We start from the raw sequence: 20,231 nt of genomic DNA on the forward strand, positions 1-20,231 counted from the left end.
GTTTTACTGCAATACTGAGAATGCCAAATTGCTTTCTAGTAGAAGGAAAGTCATGACCGAGATCTCAGACATATACATACAGTAGATACCCTCAAATAACTCCAAAATCTTAAGGGAGACACGCAAAAATATGTTTGAGAATGGAGAGGTTAGAGTTAGCGAAAGTGTTGTTCAATTTTGTATGGTGAATACGAAGCTAGCAGTTTTACTATTTATTTACAATTCTGAGCTACAAAATAGCAACCTAAAGACAGTTCAAGTGTGATCAAATACTTTCAAAGATCAGCAGTGGCGTAGCTAGCAGAAAACATTTGGTCGGGCTCACGAGGCGCCACCATGGTTGGCGCCGAGCGATAACCGAGCGAGTCGGAAACGGCTATCTTAGAAAGAAAATGCGTGATATTCATGCAGGAAATAGAACCATTTTGGTTAATTTAAATTGCCGAAGGATCTTATAGTAAAGCAGAGAAACAATTCAAAAATAGTTGCAGATATGAGATTTATTTTCTCAACACTACATACATAAATAGATACCTATGTACATCTTGTAAAGAAACTTTGACAAAAGAACCGAAAAAGGCTCAGATTTGTCATCAACAACTATCAAAAGATGTGATGAAATTGTCGTGCTGAAATGACAATCATCATTGACTGCATTAAAAAGTTCCCGGAAAAATTCTCACATGCCATGGACGTAAGACATCATCAGCTTGCTATCAGCCATATATGTATACCTATTTGTATAAGAAAGCAAGTCTTCGTGGTTTTCAATGAACTTCTTTACAACCTCATGATGCAATGTGTTGGCGTCTTCTTTCTCTGACAGTATGTCTTTGTGAATGGAAATCCTGCAAAGAGAACTAAAACGTCCTTGGCTCATAGTATTTCTAAGATAATTTTTTACCCTCTTCAAACAATAAAATGACCTCTCAACTGAAGCACTTGTAATTGACAAAACCCCATTTATCTTTAACAGTTTTACAATTTCTGGAATACTACATTGATAATGGAACTGAAAGATATATTTCAATAATTCATCGCATGAATCACAGTGAAAGTCTTTATCTCTGTAAATAAAACAAAGTTGGCTAACTAGCATTGGTATGTCAAACATATCACCATAAACCTCCTTTAGAAGATTAATCTTTTCTGAGGGCACTTCACCTTTCCAATCTTAAACACCCTAGGGTAAACAAGGTCAAAATCTAAAACGCTCCATATCCTGAAATCGCTCAGTAAGCATAGTCACAATTGTGTCAAGAATTAAAAAATACATTTGTTTGTAATTATGCCGTTGGTCATACCTGGTTACTGGTGGTCCCATTTATTCAACAGTGTCCTTGTCTTGCAAGATAGAATAAAGTATGGATGACTGCTCAAGAATTCTCTGGAAAACATGTACCAAGAAACAAAACAAGAAGCCATTAAGGTAGCCAAGTAAACCAGTAACCTTACTTAACGTTTCATCATCCCAACCTATTGGATTATCAGTAAGATTTTCAAATATGTCTATCAGTTTCTCATAGTTAGAATGCAAGACATTGATGACATGAGCCCTATAATACCATCTTGTGTCACCAGGACTAGGAAACTCAAGCCTATGGGATGATAGTAAAGCTTTTCTTTTGGGAATTGCTAGTAAAGGTGCAGAAAGCACTAATATTAACAAAGAAAATCTTAACAGGTGAGATGGAGGATGCAGCTTGACATAATACTAGATTTAGTCTATGGGCAGCACAGTGAACAAATTGAGCATAAGGATAATCCTGCTGAACTTGAGCTTGAACACTATTGAGATGACCAGACATAACAGATGCACCATCATAAGTCTGTCCAATAAATTTCTCTTTCACATTATTGTATTGACTTAACTTACCTTAACTACTGATGATATAGCAGTTGCAGTCCTATCACAACTAACATCAACAAACCCAAGCTGTCTTTCAATGACACTTTCCCCTTTGTCCATTCGAACAATTACACTGAATAGTTCTTTGGTAGAAACATCAGTTGCCTCATCAACCTGTAGAGTTATGAAAGTGCAGCAATATATTTCCTTTAAAATCTCATCCTTTATTATCTTATCAAGACAATCAATCAAATCATTCTGAATATCAGGAGAGACTCCAGTAAACCGCCCTTCCCCAGCAAGGTGGGTTTCAGCAAGCCTTCCATGTAATCGCCTTTCAAAAACAGAATCCATCTTGGCAAAACTTTCAAGGCGCCCATGTGCGATTTTGCCTTCTCATGCTTCTTACAATCGGATAGGAAATTCTTCATGTTTTTGAATCCCGTCTAAGTCCATGAAGATGACGATCCAGGGCAAAATAAAAGACAAGGCCAACAGAACAATGCATTCTTTTCTGAGCTACCACAAAACCAATCTTTCTTCGAGTACCAACTTTCCTGAAAGCTTCAAATGCCTGCAGTCGCTTGTAAATTTGGAATTGGCCGCTGCTTTACGAGTATATTTTGCTCGCCTGATTGTCGAACAGAAAAGGGTTTCTTTTGTAGTTCACTTGTTATATCGATTTCATTAGCCGAAGCCATTGTAATGTAAGTTATCACGATTTCCGAACGTATATTTCGAAAGATCAAAATTCAAGTCACGCTTTTGAAAATGAGATGTTGTTAAACGTTTGAGTGTGTTCACAGCTACTCTCAACCAATCAGATTACAGATATTCCCACTATAGATTTTACTATTTGGTCGGGCTGAATTTTCAGAGCCCGACTAGATGTTGCGAAACAGCGGCATTTGAGTTTGCTCCGTTGCTGTCAACCAATCAGATTGCAGATAATCCCACTATAGATTTTACTGTTTGGTCGGGCTGAATTTTCAGAGCCCGACTAAACTGCGTAATGCCTGGCACTAGAAATGCACTAGTCATTGTTGCTAAGTAACGTTTAAAAATATGATAATTTTGCTAATAACGACGCAATTTGACAAATATTACACTAATAGACTGTGGATTATTCTAAAAAGAGTCGCAGAATTTAAAATTTTCGCAAATCCAATTTTAAAGAAAACAAATTTTTCATTTTTGGGAAAATATTTGGTCGGGCTGGGCCCGACCAGCCAGACCGCTAGCTACGCCACTGAAGATCAGTAGTTTTATATAATTCATAATCTAGGTCATTACTATCAAATTTAATAGGCAGTTAAGGCAAATTGTTCACTATGAACTTTTGAAACTATATTGCATGTATAATTTAATAATTTAATGTAGTTTAAATAAATTTACACTTTTGACTTTCAAATTTTAACCCTTAAAAGTTTACACTTTGGCGTTTCCAGATCGTGAAATGGACTAAATGTGCCATCAAAGACACGAGATTTTCAATTTAATTCGAGTGAGCGGTGACTTCAATTTGATGAAGTTCGAGTTATTGGAGTTCTACTGTATTAATTCGTGATTTTTAAAATCACAGTGACTCTACATGTGTACATGCACAAACACACAAGTAAAATTGAATTAAAGAAATGTCACAAAGCCACTAGGCACAAAACAAAACTAATTACTGAAATAGCTAAACATAATTCATGCGAGTTAATGGAAGCTAAATTTTCTGGACCCAGATCAACGATGGTACAATTTCCAGAACCACTACATTCTTGAGTGCAGTTTTTAGTTTGACCCAGATTAACGATGGTACAATTTCCAGAACCACTACATTCTTGAGTGCAATTTTTAGTTTGACCCCGATTAACGATGGTACAATTTCCAGAACCACTACATTCTTGAGTGCAGTTTTTAGTTTGACCTGGATTAACGATGGTGCGATTTCCAGAACCACTAGGTTCTTCACTGCAGTTTTTAGTCTTATTACGATTGACGAAGATACAATTTCCAGAACCACTACATTCTTGAATGCAGTTTTTAGCTTGACAGTCTAGAACACAGCGCGTTTTAGTTGTACACTTTTGAGAACAGAAACTGACCGAGTCAGTGCAGTTCATAGTACAACTACCACTGTCACAATTCTGGTCACATTTATCTGCTTCACATAGCATTTTCTTAGAGTCTCCTTCACTATATTGTTTGCATAATCGTGTCGCGGAAGAACACTTCATTTCTTTTGCACCATTCTCGATTGCGTTTTGTTCACAATACTTGTTAGCATGACAGGTCATGAAGCATAGTCCCGTTTCACAGTTTTGTGTGCAATTTTCTTTCGCCACACAGGTCATGTTAACATTTTCAAAACAATTTACTGGCTCACACAACTGCGAGCATGACTGATACGGTGCTGTTGCATTACATACGCAATCAAAATCAATATCGCATTCTTTATGAAGCTGTATTTTTCCAATGTTTCCTGCATAACACATGACAATTATGCTCAAAATCAAGAAAACTTGGTTAATCTTCATTTCTAAAATGGAGAAAACGCTGTCAAATTATTTTGCTTGCCCTTGTTCTACAATGGCGTAGCCAGCACATAGTTTTAATCCCGCTAAGTAAATGTCAGGACATTACCGTTCTTTTCTTAGAAGATCAATTGATTTTGCAGTGAATGAACTGAAATAAATTCGCATGCGCTAGTCACTCTTCTTGGAACACATTCCCAATTTATAGGAAGAATTTTGCGTTAGCCTAAGCAAACGGAAATGTGTCACAAAGGGGGTGTCCCTATAAAATGTTCGACTTTGCAAGTGTCGCGAAATAAAGTCAAAATTTATAGTGACCACTTATGTTTTGTTTTCACGCGATGTAAGTCAATGTTTATTTGAATGAACTAAATGTCTCTGGAAAGTGAAATCATTTACTTTGACATCGCTTCCCCTTCGTGTCAATATTATAGAGAAAATGCTGTTTTCTATAATGCATACACAAAGCGTGTGACTATAGAAAGTACAGTAAGAAAAATCCCTAAGAGAGTTGGGTATTTATTCATGTGATGTTTGCCAAATTTTTTGTTTACGCAGCTGAATTTGACTCATTACCTTTTACATTACCGGTACAACCGGTTCTGTTTTCAGGTCGCTGCATTTCAAAATACTTAACATATTGCTTCAAACATTTTTATTAAGCTCTCATTTTCAGCCCTAAGGTTAAGTTTCATTTATGAATTAGCTGAATAATGGTGATGAGTGTAGCACATCCTAGGTTGCCACACCAATCAGACCAACAGAATAATTCGCTGAAGAACCTTTATGTTACGTTACTAATTAATATCTTATATTTTAGAACACAGTTCTCCTGCATCATGGAGCATTTCATCCTTAACATTTGTTTGTAAAAGTTCCTCTTCCCCAACGATAGTCCATATCACAAAATCTTCAACTTAAATTATACAGTTTGTTTCCGTATAAAAGAAAACAGTTTATGAGTATATTACATATAAATATAAGAAAAGAATCAGCAAGAAAAATACTTTTGTAAAACTAACGTATAAGTGGACTCGTCGTTACCACAAGCTTTGATATTATGCCGCTCTACAAGCGAGGCATTGCCCACTAAACATTAACTGCGATGATATGGTGATTGCGCGCTACTCATGCAATGCGCCTTGACTCTACTCTGGTGTTCATTTCAACTGGCTTACCTAAAATTTCTTGATGACCATCTTTGGATAGTTTCTTCTCGACAACTTTTCGTTATTTGAGGGCTTTCAGCAATGAGCACGCTTTGAATTCGTCTGCAACGGAAAGAGTTTGATTGGCTGTTTAGTTTTCGCAGAGCTTAATGAAATACAATATGACCGTCTCGTGATCTAAATACAAATACGCCTAGTTCCTTACATCATGATTTGAATTCGTAGCATTCCAGTTCAAACGGGGACTACCCTGTGTGTATGTGTTTTTTTTCCATTTATAATTATGGCTAAATTCTTCTAAATGAAAAATGTTCCCTTTTCTAAATCCTTAGCTGAAAATGAAGTGACTAAACATAAAACAAACGTGGTAGAGTACAGATAAATACATCCGATTCTTTCAATTTCCGTGCAGGATATAGTATACACATTATCGGAAACATGCAAATATATATTCCAAGAAAACATCAAAAAGGGAACTATCAAGTTGTGAGAATTTATATGAAGTAGACAATTCAGTGCCATACTTAAACATGGCAGTTTATATTAAATGTATTGGCAATAGTGCTTTTACGAAATTATAGAATTTGATTAGCTCGTCAACTTGTGAGTATAATAAATTTGAAAATTTACATATTTACGCATTTCAAAATAATTCACATATTGCCTTAAATAAGTCTATCTTATAAAAAACTGCAAAATTATTAACAGCACTAAAATATAAAACTTGCGGTTATGTGTATGTCTTTCATTCAAATGACAAAAATTGATTTATAGTATGACGCATTGGTCAATATTGGGGAATTCCCTGAACTGGATAATGATGTGTTTTGCCATACAGATAAATCTCAAATGTTTTCATTAAGCTCTCATTTTCAGCCCTAAGGATAAGTTTCATTCATGAATTAGCTGAATAATGGTGATGAGTATAGCACATCCTAGGTTGCCACATCAATCAGACCAACAGAAAAATTCGCTGAAGAGCCTTTATGTTACGTTACTAATTAATATCTTATATTTTAGAACACAGTTCTCCTGCATCATGGAGTATTTCATCCTTAACATTTGTTTGTAAAATTTCCTCTTCCCCAACGATAGCCCATATCACAAAATCTTCTACTTAAACTTATACAGTCTGTTCGTATAAAATAAAATAGTTTATTGATAAATTACAAACAAATATATATTAAAAAAATCAGCAAGAAAAATACTTTTCCAAAGCTGACCTATAAGGACACATCTTCACTACAAATGTACTTTAAAAATAATATTATGCTACTCTACAAGCGACCGTTGCCCATAAAACAATTGTGTGCTATTACTCGTTTTGCCTTGACTCTGATCTAGTGTAAAATATACAAATGGTATACCTAAAATTCCTTAATGACCATCTTTGGATGGTTTTTCCCCTAATAATGTTTCGTCAGTTTCGTTATTGACAGTTTGAACGGCTTGACAGTCCTTGAGAAATGAACACGCTTTTAATTTGACTACAATTGAGAAAAATTTGGCCTGTCTTGCTTTTGTAGAGATTAAATGTAATTCTATATGTGACTTTCGGATAGAAATTTGATTGGCTCTCTTCCTTTCGTTGAGATTAATGAAATACTGTGTGACCGTCTCGTGATCTATGTACAAACATACTATCCTTACATCATGATGTAATTTGGTAATTTCCCAGTTCCTACGGGGACTATACCACAGTTTAGGGAATATAAAGTAGAACCACTTTCTATGTAACTTGCTTGTGTATATTTAATTAGACTACTGGCTACTGTTAGCCATTTCATCATTCCTATTCGCCAGAAAATGAAATTGACTGACTGGAACTATGATAATCACATGCGCAATGAGATGTATGAGTGGCACAAAAGAATTCAATGGAGTGACCCTACTTTATGTCTCCTATGCTCTGACTATACTGACTATACTCAGTGTCCCTTCCTTACTTTTTCATACATGATTATGGCGTGATTCTTCTATGTTAAAAATCTTTCTTTTTCTAAATTTCTTTGCTGAAAATGAAGTGACCATTTCTAACAGACAAATACATCCGTACAATAAACAAAACCAACGCGTATGACAGTCAAAACAGTTTGCAAGATTTTACTTGACAACATAGCAAAAACTATGAAAGACAGCAAGCAGGAGTAAAAGATTGTGATAATTACCACCTAAAGGCAAAGTACGTACCCTTTAGGAGCTCATATCGTTGAAGTACGCAACATTCATATAAGGGGGTCAAACTTATGGAGAGACCAAATACTTTTAACAGCCTGGCGCGTCATTGATGTTACCAGTAACTTGTTAACGAAATTGAAATCAATCATCTTTATAGATCAAGTTGGTATATTTATGCAGACATTTAAATATGTTATCATATCTACAAAGTTAAATGAAGAGAAATAAACTAAACATAACTTACTAACGGTTATCATCGATTCTAAAAAAATACTGTCCATTATTTAATCTGTGAGATCAGTGCTATGCTCAGACGATTCTGTGCTAAAGATTCATGTCAGAGTCTCGAGCAAAAGCACCAAAGCAAATTTTATTGTAGTTTTACTTCAATACTGAGAATGCCAAATTGCTTTCTAGTAGAAGGAAAGTCATGACCGAGATCTCATACATATACATACAGTAGATACCCTCAAATAACTCCAAACTCTTAAGGAGACACGCAAAATATGTTTGAGAATGGAGAGGTTAAATTAGTGAAAGTGCTGTTCAATTTTGTATAGTGAATACAAAGTTAGCAGTTTTACTATTTATTTACAATTCTGAGCTACAAAATAGCAACCTAAAGACAGTTCAAGTGTGATAAAATACTTTCAAAGATCAGTAATTTTATATAACTCATAATCTAGGTCATTAAAGAGGTCTCTTAATCTAGGTCTCTTATAATCTAGGTCTCATAATCTAGGTCTCTTATGTGCCATCAAAGACACGAGATTTTCAATTCAATTCAAGTGAGCGGTGACTTCAATTTGAGGAAGTTCGAGTTATTGGAGTTCTACTGTATTAATTCATGATTTTTCAAAATCACAGTGACTCGACATGTGTACATTCACAAACACACAAGTAAAATTGAATTAAAGAAATGTCAGAAAGCCACTAGGCACAAAACAAAACTAATTACTGAAATAGCTAAACATAATTCATATGAGTTAATGGAAGCTAAATTTTCTGGACACAGATCAACGATGGTGCAATTTCCAGAACCACTACATTCTTGAGTGCAGTTTTTAGCTTGACCCCGATTAACGATGGTACAATTTCCAGAACCACTACATCCTTGAGTGCAGTTGTTAGTTTGACCTGGATTAACGATGGTGCGATTTCCAGAACCACTAGACTCTTCACTGAAGTTTTTAGTCTTATTACGATTGACGATGATACAATTTCCAGAACCACTACATTCTTGAATGCAGTTTTAGCTTGACAGTCTAGAACACAACGCGTCTTAGTTGTACACTTTTGAGAACAGAAACTGACCGAGTCAGTGCAGTTCATAGTACAACTACCACTGTCACAATTCTGGTCACATTTATCTGCTTCACATAGCATTTTCTTAGAGTCTCCTTCACTATATTGTTTGCATAATCGTGTCGCGGAAGAACACTTCATTTCTTTTGCACCATTCTCGATTGCGTTTTGTTCACAATACCTGTTAGCATGACAGGTCATGAAGCATAGTCCTGTTTCACAGTTTTGTGTGCAATTTTCTTTCGCCACACAGGTCATGTTAACATTTTCAAAACAATATACTGGATCACACAACTGCGAGCATGACTGATACGGTGCTGTTGCATTACATACGCAATCAAAATCAATATCGCATTCTTTATGCAGCTGTATTTTTCCAATGTTTCTTGCATAACATATGACAATTATGCTCAAAATCAAGCAAACTTGGTTAATCTTCATTTCTAAAATGGAGAAAACGCTGTCAAATTATTTTGCTTGCCCTTGTTCTACAATGGCGTAGCCAGCACATAGTTTTAATCCCGCTAAGTAAATGTCAGGACATTACCGTTCTTTTCTTAGAAGATCAATTGATTTTGCAGTGAATGAACTGAAATAAATTCGCATGCGCAAGTCACTCTTCTTGGAACACATTCCCAATTTATAGGAAGAATTTTGCGTAAGCATAAGCAATAGTTATACCATACGGAAATGTGTCACAAAGGGGATGTCCCTAAAAATTCCGACTTTGCAAGTGTCGCGAAATAAAGTCAAAATTTATAGTGACCACTTATGTTTTGTTTTAACGCAATGTAAGTCAATGTTTATTTGAATGAACGAAATGTCTCTGGAAAGTGAAATCATTTACTTTGACATCGCTTCCCCTTCGGCATGTCAATATTATAGAGAAAAATGCTGTTTTCTATAATGCATACACAAAGCGTGTGACTATAGAAAGTACAGTAAGAAAAATCCCTAAGATAGTTGGGTATTTATTCATGTGATGTTTGCCAAATTTTTTGTTTACGCAGCTGAATTTGACTCATTACTCGTTACATTACCGGTACAACCGGTTCTGTTTTCAGGTCACTGCATTTCAAAATACTTAACATATTGCTTCAAATATTTTATTAAACTCTCATTTTCAGCCCTAAGGCTAAGTTTCATTTATGAATTAGCTGAATAATGGTGATGAGTGTAGCACATCCTAGGTTGCCACACCCATCAGACCAACAGAATAATTCGCTGAAGAACCTTTATGTTACGTTACTAATTAATATCTTATATTTTAGAACACAGTTCTCCTGCATCATGGAGCATTTCATCCTTAACATTTGTTTGTTGTAGTTCCTCTTCCCCAACGATAGTCCATATCACAAAATCTTCAACTTAAATTATACAGTTTGTTTCCGTATAAAAGAAAACAGTTTATGAGTATATTACATATAAATATAAGAAAAGAATCAGCAAGAAAAATACCTTTGCAAAACTAACGTATACGTGGACTCGTCGTTACCACAAGCTTTGATATTATGCCGCTCTACAAGCGAGGCACTGCCCACAAAACATTAACTGCGATGATATGGTAACTGCGCGCTACTCATGCAATGCGCCTTGACTCTACTCTGGTATTCATTTCAACTGGCTTACCTAAAATTTCTTGATGACCGCCTTTGGATAATTTCTTCTCGACAATTTTTCGTTATTTGAGGGCTTTCAGCAATGAGCACGCTTTGAATTCGTCTGCAACGGAAAGAATTTGATTGGCCGTTTAGTTTTCGCAGAGCTTAATGAAATACTATATGACCGTCTCGTGATCTAAATACAAATACGCCTAGTTCCTTACATCATGATTTGAATTTGTAGCATTCCAGTTCAAACGGGGAGTACCCAGTGTGTGTGTGTTTTTTTTCCATTTATAATTATGGCTAAATTCTTCTAAATGAAAATGTTCCTTTTCTAAATCCTTAGCTGAAAATGAAGTGACTAAACATAAAACGAACGTGGTAGAGTACAAACAAATACATCCGATTCTTTCAATTTCCGTGCAGGATATAGTATACACATTATCGGAAACATGCAAATATATATTCCAAGAAAACATCAAAAGGAACTATCAAGTTGTGAGAATTTATATGAAGTAGACAATTCAGTGCCATACTTAACATCATGAGTTGCATGAGAATTTGATTAGCTCGTCAACTCGTAAGTATAATAAATTTGAAAATTTACATATTTCGCATTTCAAAATAATTCACATATTGCCTTAAGTAAGTCTATCTCATGAAAAACTGCAAAATTATTAACAGCATCAAAATATGAAACTTGTGGTTATGTGTATGTCTTTCATTCAAATGACAAAAATTGATTTATAGTATGACGCATTGGTCAATATTGGAGAATTCCCTGAACCGGATAATGATGTGTTTTGCCATACAGATAAATGTCAAATATTTTCATTAAGCTCTCATTTTGAGCCCTAAGAATAAGTTTCATTTATGAATTAGCTGAATAATGGTGATGAGTGTAGCACATCCTAGTTTGCCATACCCATCAGACCAACAGAAAAATTCGCTGAAGAACCTTTATATTACGTTACAAATTAATATCTTATATTTTAGAACACAGTTCTCCTGCATCATGGAGTATTTCATCCTTAACATTTGTAAAAGTTCCTCTTCCCTAACGATAGCTCATATCACAAAATCTTCAACTTGAATTTATACAGTTTGTTTCCGAATAAAAGAAAACAGTTTATGAGTGTATTACATATAAATATAAGAAAAGAATCAGCAAGAAAAATACCTCTACAAAACTAACGTATAAGTGGACTCGTCCTTACTACAAGCTTTGATATTATGCCGCTCTAGTAGCGAGGCATTGCCCACAAAACATTAACTGCGATGATATGGTAACTGCGCGCTACTCATGCAATGCGCCTTGACTCTACTCTGATGTTCATTTCAAATGGCTTACCTAAAATTTCTTGATGACCGTCTTTGGATAGTTTCTTCTCGACAACTTTTCGTTATTTGAAGGCTTTCAGCAATGAGCACGCTTTGAATTCGTCTGCAACGGAAAGAATTTGATTGGCCGATTAGTTTTCGCAGGGCTCAATGAAATACCATATGACCATCTCGTGATTTAAATTTGTAACATTCCAGTTCCAACGGGAAATACCCTGTGTCTTAGTGTTTTTTCCATTCATAACTATGGCGAAATTCTTTTAAATTAAAAATGTATCCTTTTCTAAATCCTTAGCTGAAATTGAAGTGACTAAACATAAAACGAACGTGGTAGAGTACAGACAAATACATCCGATTCTTTCAATTTCCGTACAGGATATAGTATACACATTATCGGAAACATGCAAATATATATTCCAAGAAAACATCAAAAAGGAACTATCAAGTTCTGAGAATTTATATGAAAAAGACAATTCAGTGCCATACTTAACATCATGAGTTGCATGAGAATTTGATTAGCTCGTCAACTCGTAAGTATATAATAAATTTGAAAATTTACATATTTACGCATTTCAAAATAATTCACATATTGCCTTAAGTAAGTCTATCTCATGAAAAACTGCAAAATTATTAACAGCATCAAAATATAAAACTTGCGGTTATGTGTATGTCTTTCATTCAAATGACAAAAATTGATTTATAGTATGACGCATTGGTCAATATTGGAGAATTCCCTGAACCGGATAATGATGTGTTTTGCCATACAGATAAATGTCAAATATTTTCATTAAGCTCTCATTTTGAGCCCTAAGAATAAGTTTCATTCATGAATTAGCTGAATAATGGTGATGAGTATAGCACATCCTAGTTTGCCACATCAATCAGACCAACAGAAAAATTCGCTGAAGAACCTTTATATTACGTTACAAATTAATATCTTATATTTTAGAACACAGTAGTTCTCCTGCATCATGGAGCATTTCATCCTTAACATTTGTTTGTAAAAGTTCCTCTTCCCCAACGATAGCTCATATCACAAAATCTTCAACTTAAGTTTATACAGTTTGTTTCCGTATAAAAGAAAACAGTTTATGAGTGCATTACATATAAATATAAGAAAAGAATCAGCAAGAAAAATACCTTTACAAAACTAACGTATAAGTGGCTCGTCGTTACTACAAGCTTTGATATTTTGCCGCTCTAGTAGCGAGGCATTGCCCACTAAACATTAACTTCGATGATATGGTGATTGCGCGCTACTCATGCAATGCGCCTTGACTCTACTCTGATGTTCATTTCAAATGGCTTACCTAAAATTTCTTGATGACCGTCTTTGGATAGTTTCTTCTCGACAACCTTTCGTTATTTGAAGGCTTTCAGCAATGAGCACGCTTTGAATTCGTCTGCAACGGAAAGAATTTGATTGGCCGTTTAGTTTTCGCAGAGCTTAATGAAATACTATATGGCCGTCTCGTGATCTAAATACAAATACGCCTAGTTCCTTACATCATGATTTAAATTTGTAACATTTCAGTTCCAACGACGACTATCCTGTGTGTCAGTGTTTTTTCCATTCATATTTATGGCTAAATTCTTTTAAATTAAAATGTTTCATTTTCTAAATCCTTAGTTAAAATAAAATGACTAAACAAAGGTGGTAGAGTACAGACAAATACATCCGATTCTTTCAATTTCCGTGCAGGATATAGTATACACATTATCGTAAACATGCAAGTATATATTCCAAGAAAACATCAAAAGGGAACTATCAAGTTGTGAGAATTTATATGAAGTAGACAATTCAGTGCCATACTTAACATCATGAATTGCATGAAAATTTGATTAGTTCGTCAACTCGTGAGTCGTGAGTACGTCATAAATTTGCTTTAGAGAATCTTCCGTACATTTGCTAAGAACATGGCAGTATCAATAAACAAAAATGTACAACGCGCATAGCAGTCAAAAAAGCTTTGCAAGATTGTACTTGACAGCAAAGCAGAAACTGTAAAAGATTGTAATAATTACCGCCAAAAGGCAAAAGTACGCTCTAGGTAAATTCATGTTCCTGACTTTAGCTTAAACAATTCAGCCATTGTTAAGGACAGCTAGTCGTAACTATATTCCAGAAGCCCCACCTCTGTTTTGTGGGCCATAGCACATTTCCAAGCATACCCCCCCTTTGCGAATTTGCCTAATTTGAAAAGTTTTTGTGTGGTCAACTCCTTTAGGCAATTACGTCACCAGCAAGTGAGACATTATTCATATATTCATGTTTTGATCCCTGAGAAACAATTGATTTTGAAGGAACTTAAAAAACATGCATATATGAATAAAATCCTCCTTATTTATCGTGCTGGCGAAGCCACTGCTTTCAGGTTGTTTCTTCAAAGTTTGTACCACTTAGGAGCTCATATATCTTTGAAGTACCCAACATGTATATAAGGGGGCCAAACTTATGAAGAAGCGGTTAGGAGCCAAATATCTTAAGAGCCTGGCGCGTCATTGACCTTACATGTAACGAACGAAATTGAAATCACGTGTACTGAGTGTTTTACTCAAAGCAACAACAAATATCTAAAAAAATGAATAATTTATTTTTCTTAATTTTACATAGCAGGGCTAAAGCTTGCGGGCCAACTGCTGTACGGCATGTGATATTATTGAAATCAGCGAAATCAGTAAATATGAAAGTAGAATTTAAAAAAGCCACATTTATTTGACAGTATCTTATTCATATACAACAATAGTTTATTGAAGAGTGGATAATCTTTAGCTAACCATGACAACAATATTGGATTATTGTAATTGAGCATTTGATTGATGAATTCGTTTGTTTTCAAATATATGTTGTTTAGCAGACGGACGGAGTCCATCATTCGTCATCTGTGGTGACGCAGCGGGCAAAGGTTCAATGTTTTCCTAACATTTTGCTTTTATTTTGTGGTCATCTTATTTCCTTATCGCATTTAGCAAGCTGAAGGAAATGGCGTCGTTCGTAAAATATCTTCGCGCTGTTGGATCGTGCGTGAAAAAAGATTTGTTGTTATTCTTTATTGTCCTTGGAGTTCTATTGGGGTTCTTGATCGGTGCTTTGGTAAACGATCCCGTGCAGAAGAGCTCCAATTCCAAAGAGATCATCATGTATATTTCATTTCCTGGGGAAATTCTCATGCGCATGTTGAAAATGATTATTCTTCCGTTAATCGTTTCGAGTTTGATCGTCGCCCTCGCCGTTCTCGAAGCGAAGGCTGCGGGAAAGCTTGGACGACGAGCTCTGCTTTATTATCTTACGACAACGATACTTGCAGTCATTTTGGGTATTATTTTAGTCGTCAGCATTAAACCAGGGGAAGGTAAAGGCGAGAAAAAAGGAACAGAGTCGAAACACGTACAACCGGTCGATTCGTTGCTTGACCTCATAAGGTAAGCTCGTACGCGTCAGCCTTATATCTCTTGTTGATATTTGTTTACGCCAGCCGTAAATTGATAACCTTAAACTTTGTCGTTCGTTTTCAGGATCAAATTGTTTGTCAGGCACAACTACTTTTTCATGCAACTGCGCAAATCTATGGCATTGTATGTACGTGGCTTAAAGACGTTCTTAAAAGTAGTTATTAGATACTGGGTTGTTGTAACATTGTTTATTGTTTAACGGCAATCCAACTGGAAATATTAACGGAACCTCGGATAACACGGCATTCACGTTTGTCATTTTTACTTATGCGCAATTCACTTGTTTATATTCTTATTTACTTTACGTGCAACACAAATTTAAAAAAATGGTTTTTATTTGCAATGCGCAAGTTTAATATAACGCAGGTTTTTTATATTTTTACACTTATAAGAGTTCATTCGATGGAAAACAACAAATAAAATAAGAGAAATGATAATTTTGTCGAAATATTTGCATAGCAGAAGACAAATAAAGCCCGCTTATTTCAAATTAAAATACGTTCATAACAATGCCATTGGTTAGGAATTTTCAAAGGAATAATTAAACTCTTTTCATCGATGGTCGTAGTAAAGCAGAAAGCTGCACGAATACAGCTTACGTTGAAAGCAAAACCAGCAGTCCTTTTCAAATAAATGCTCTAATTCTATGGCAGTTGTAATTTATATGCTAAATATGTAAATTTTATCTAATACAAAGCACAAATTGATTCTCTTAGGTGGAAAGCCAAAAGGAATTGTTTATGCACAAGGAATTATGCGCAGACAAAACAAAATCATGTGCAGCATGGATACCAAAAATCACTTTTATTTTTTCCTTTAAAACATCGTTATGTAAATGGTGTCACAGAAAACCTAATGGATGATCTCTTAATTACATAATTCGTATTACATTTGCACAGAGTCAATTTAGAGTAATTTGATCGTCTCGGTTAGCAACTAAAATTTTACTACTAAAACACTGTAAATTGCAAAGCTTATCTTTAGCAATTTGATTTTAATTCAACGTGATCTTTCATTCTTTCATACTTCTTTTATTTAACACGATGAATATTGATGTGTGTAATCTTCAGCTACATTTACAGTGTCAAAACTACACGCTTGAATGCGTTTCCTGAGTAATCTTGTTAATTTACACACAAGAAATAAAATGAAAATAACCCAGGAAACCAAACATGTGTTTCTACTCCATCAGCAATTTTCACTTTTAAAACGCAATAAAATCAACTAAATTATTGATGATGTGCTATTTTTGGTCAATGATATTTTTGCGGGTGGTCTTCCAGCTTTAGGTCACTGTGGCCTTACCAACATGTTCAACTATTCTAGGAACGGCGAGGCAGGGGGGTTATTGCTGCTATAAGCCTATAAGGCTATAACCTCCCTAATAATTTTGCATCCATTTGAGTTTTCCAACAAGCCACTCAATTGCACTCAAACCCTTTATTTGCATGGTTGGTAATACCTCCCGGAATGCAAAAATGCTCTGCTATCCATGTTGCTTCACTTACTAAACCCATCAATCAAGGATATAGCTGTAAATATGCGTTCACAATAGCCATGCATATCCTAAAACTATCCAAGTGTTCGTATGTTTCCCTCTTGCCCATATTCTTCATTCAAATATACATCACAGTACAAACAGAACTATGTTAATATTTCAGAAACTGCTTTCCCGACAACCTGGTTGCAGCAGCATCAGTCTCTGTAAGTGAATAATATTAAAATAGTAAATTGTCGTAGCAGATGAAGAGTCTATCTTCTCCGTATTGTGAAACATTTACTGGTGCTGATGGAGAAAATGAACTTGATTCATTTATCAGCAGCCTGACACACTCATTTGTTATGAAAAGTAATATAACCATGTTTATATATAGCAATTGCTGCTCTTGTGATTTACGTATTATGGTTGCCTAATAGGTACTGAGAATGAGTTTTCTACTTCGAGATGCACTTGAGCTAAACATGTTGTTACACTCACTGTGCACTATGTCAAACGTTCTTAGCCATTTTAAATCTCTTGGTTGTAAAGATAATCTTTGCCATTTCAATTCTCTGCGGTTTTAAAGATAAACTTTGCTGTCTCATAGGTTGAAACAAAATACAAAGAAGTTGACGAAAGAATTTATTTTGTAAACCAGTCAGTAAAGGACATCATGATGGATCCAAAAAACATGTCTGTTTTTCTTTCCAAAAACACAATAAACCCTTGGAGTGTGCATACGATGGAGAAATTCAAGGAAGTAAAGATCATCAAGAAAAAGACGAAGTTTGTTTACGATGGCCAACGATTGTCTTCAAAAATGAACATTCTTGGTATAGTTTGCTTTTCCGTGGCATTTGGCGCCGTACTTAGCCACATGGGTGAATCAGGAAGACCAATGACGGTTTTTTTCACCATTCTACTTGAAATTGTCATGAAACTGGTGACGTTGATTATTTGGTGCGGGAAAGTGGATTGCTTTGAGCATCATTGGATCTGTCATATTTCCCTATACCTATATTTACAGTAAGTCCACTTTTTCTTAGGTATTCTCCTATCGGGATTTGCAGTTTGATTGCTGGAAAGGTAGCCTCAATGGAAAGCATCGGCGACATTCTTGCAAAGCTTGGTCTTTACATGGCAACAGTTATATCAGGTCTATTGATACATGCTCTTATTGTGTTGCCGTTGGGATATTTCATCTTCACGCGTAAAAATCCTTTCAAGTTCATTTATGGACTCCGAGCTGCTCTTTTGACTGCCTTTGGAACAAGTTCGAGGTATGAAAAGTTGCGAACAAAAATTCAATATGTTTTATGTCAAAAAGATTGTGGAAGATTTGGCTAAAGATGTTCACTAGTTGCTGACTTTTCATCAATTATGTCAGGCACATACACAAATATAATAACCGTCGTTCGTGTATGTTTATGTCGATACTTAACTGCACTCATATATGAATGTATATTAAGAATTAATGTGCATATTTCCATCAACATATGAAATAGTAAAATTATCTCGGTTAAGGTTTTTTTGGAATGTATGAATTTATTTTTGTCTATTAGCTCGGCGACATTGCCAGTAACGATCAAATGTCTTGAAGAAAACAACCATATCGACCAACGTGTTTCGAGATTCGTTCTTCCTATTGGTGCAACAGTCAATATGGATGGAACTGCATTATACGAAGCCGTGGCTGCTATATTCATTGCACAGTTAAATGATATTGATCTATCATTTGGAGAGATAATTATTACATGGTAAGCTTTGAGGTCAATTTGTCACTCAAATGATATGCATGCATACATCGCCAAACGATGGTATATACATTTACCATGCTACCTACAAACATATCATCTCCTTACTATGATACATGCATACGCACCATCCCTTACGATGGCCAAGTCCATTAAAGCCAACCAAATACAACATTCAAAGAAGCTGTATTTATAGCTTATGTTTTATTATCGACTTTTCTAGCATTACAGCCACAGCAGCATCCGTTGGTGCAGCGGGAGTGCCTCAAGCAGGCCTTGTTACTATGCTTATTGTCCTTCAAGCTGTTGGTTTACCTGTAAGGGATGTCAGTCTCATCGTTGCAGTTGATTGGTTCCTGTAAGTTAGCATCCAATGTAACTTTATCATATTTTACCTTAATAAATTTGTCTTCCAATGACATCAAAGCTTGCACTGACCATTTTTTACATGGCAAGAGTCAATGCTTCATTGAAAAACACATTGATCAAGTAGTACCTTGAATGTAATAATTTCATCCTGTTCAGTTACATCCTGCACCCTTTGAGCAGTGAGCAGCTTGAGTGCAGTACTTTTATCCTGTTCAAATATTACGTGTATGTATAATAAGTAATGGTCATACTTCCGAGTTTTTCATCTTTTTTGAACCTTATCTGTAGTGATCGAATTCGAACGACTGTCAATGTGCTTGGAGACTCATTTGGCGCAGGAATTGTCGAGCATCTTTCCCGGCACGAAATGAAATCAGTTCCTTACAATCCAGAAGATAACTTATCTGCTGGCTATGTTGCTAACGTGAATGGTGTTACCCCCCTTGATTCAGAAGCGTTTGGTATCACTTCGATCGGAAAAATTGATCCAAAAACTGATACACAATTTTAATACATATCTTGTAATACGTAAGTTATACGATAGTAAATCCTACACAAATACTGTTATGATTGATCATGTTTTTATTTGTTCTGTGTTTTAAGTAATATAGTTTTTAATTCACTTGTATTTAGAGATGTAGTCGATGGTATCATTAAGTCCATTTCTTGATATTGATATGACCATGATCTTGATATTACCAAACAATGATGCACGCCCACGTCGGTTGATGCTCACCATAATACTGATAAAATGTTCTTTTGTATCAGATACCAACATAGCTAAATTGCAAGCCAAGAACAGTGCTGTGTACAGTTGAACGAAAGTCAATTTTACTACTTTCAATTTGCTCGATAGCGACTCCGTAATTTAGATCTTCTTTGTAGAAATGCAACATTTATGTCATAAATAGTACTAAGTTTTCTGTTCACCTCTATTTACCATTTTGAATTTTCACCGCACTGTAAAATTTATGTCCTTTAAATAGGGTTGCTTTAGTTGTAATTAAAGTTTAATTACAACTAAAGCAACCTATTAAAGGCATAAATAATAATAATAATAATAATAATAATAATAATAATAATAATAATAATAATAATAATAATAATAATAATAATAATAATAATAATAATAATAATAATAATAATAATAATAATAATGAAAACAATAGATGTTTTTAATTCAATGAATTTTCATTGACAACGTGCA

General features: G+C 35.1%; 3 protein-coding genes and 1 long non-coding RNA gene across 8 annotated transcripts; 2 read left to right on the top strand and 2 right to left on the bottom strand.

Moving 5' to 3' along the window:
• Positions 1 to 1,094: 1,094 nt before the first annotated feature.
• On the top strand, positions 1,095 to 19,953 carry LOC124437287. Its single transcript, XR_006945634.1, has 4 exons — positions 1,095 to 1,105; positions 2,149 to 2,152; positions 7,718 to 7,726; positions 19,660 to 19,953. It is a non-coding gene; the product is annotated as an uncharacterized LOC124437287 (long non-coding RNA).
• On the bottom strand, positions 1,215 to 2,699 carry LOC124437268. Its single transcript, XM_046987264.1, has 2 exons — positions 1,877 to 2,699; positions 1,215 to 1,476 (listed from the first exon to the last, which is right to left on the bottom strand). Exons 1-2 carry the CDS (start codon positions 2,201 to 2,203, stop codon positions 1,456 to 1,458), a joined length of 348 nt encoding a protein of 115 aa, XP_046843220.1. The 5' UTR covers positions 2,204 to 2,699; the 3' UTR covers positions 1,215 to 1,455.
• LOC124437230 (tenascin-like) lies at positions 3,187 to 13,426 on the bottom strand. Of its 5 annotated transcripts, XM_046987226.1 has the most exons (5): positions 13,279 to 13,408; positions 11,979 to 12,071; positions 10,653 to 10,745; positions 5,550 to 5,642; positions 3,187 to 4,376 (listed from the first exon to the last, which is right to left on the bottom strand). In XM_046987226.1, exon 5 carries the CDS (start codon positions 4,372 to 4,374, stop codon positions 3,487 to 3,489), a length of 888 nt encoding a protein of 295 aa, XP_046843182.1. In that variant the 5' UTR covers positions 4,375 to 4,376; positions 5,550 to 5,642; positions 10,653 to 10,745; positions 11,979 to 12,071; positions 13,279 to 13,408; the 3' UTR covers positions 3,187 to 3,486. The 5 variants fall into 5 exon arrangements, with proteins under 5 accessions (XP_046843182.1, XP_046843196.1, XP_046843189.1 ...); XM_046987240.1 differs by lacking the exon at positions 10,653 to 10,745; XM_046987233.1 differs by lacking the exons at positions 5,550 to 5,642; positions 10,653 to 10,745 and having other exon boundaries at positions 13,279 to 13,404.
• Positions 14,687 to 19,700, top strand: LOC124437184 (excitatory amino acid transporter-like). Its single transcript, XM_046987196.1, has 8 exons — positions 14,687 to 14,874; positions 14,939 to 15,391; positions 17,083 to 17,125; positions 17,509 to 17,861; positions 17,948 to 18,181; positions 18,464 to 18,658; positions 18,879 to 19,013; positions 19,313 to 19,700. The coding sequence occupies exons 2-8, from the start codon at positions 14,952 to 14,954 to the stop codon at positions 19,533 to 19,535; spliced, it is 1,623 nt and encodes a 540-aa protein (XP_046843152.1). The 5' UTR covers positions 14,687 to 14,874; positions 14,939 to 14,951; the 3' UTR covers positions 19,536 to 19,700.
• Positions 19,954 to 20,231: the final 278 nt, after the last annotated feature.

This window comes from Xenia sp. Carnegie-2017, unplaced genomic scaffold (assembly GCF_021976095.1).
Source record: "Xenia sp. Carnegie-2017 unplaced genomic scaffold, XeniaSp_v1 HiC_scaffold_1, whole genome shotgun sequence".
In the NCBI taxonomy this organism is placed as follows: domain Eukaryota; kingdom Metazoa; phylum Cnidaria; class Anthozoa; order Malacalcyonacea; family Xeniidae; genus Xenia; species Xenia sp. Carnegie-2017.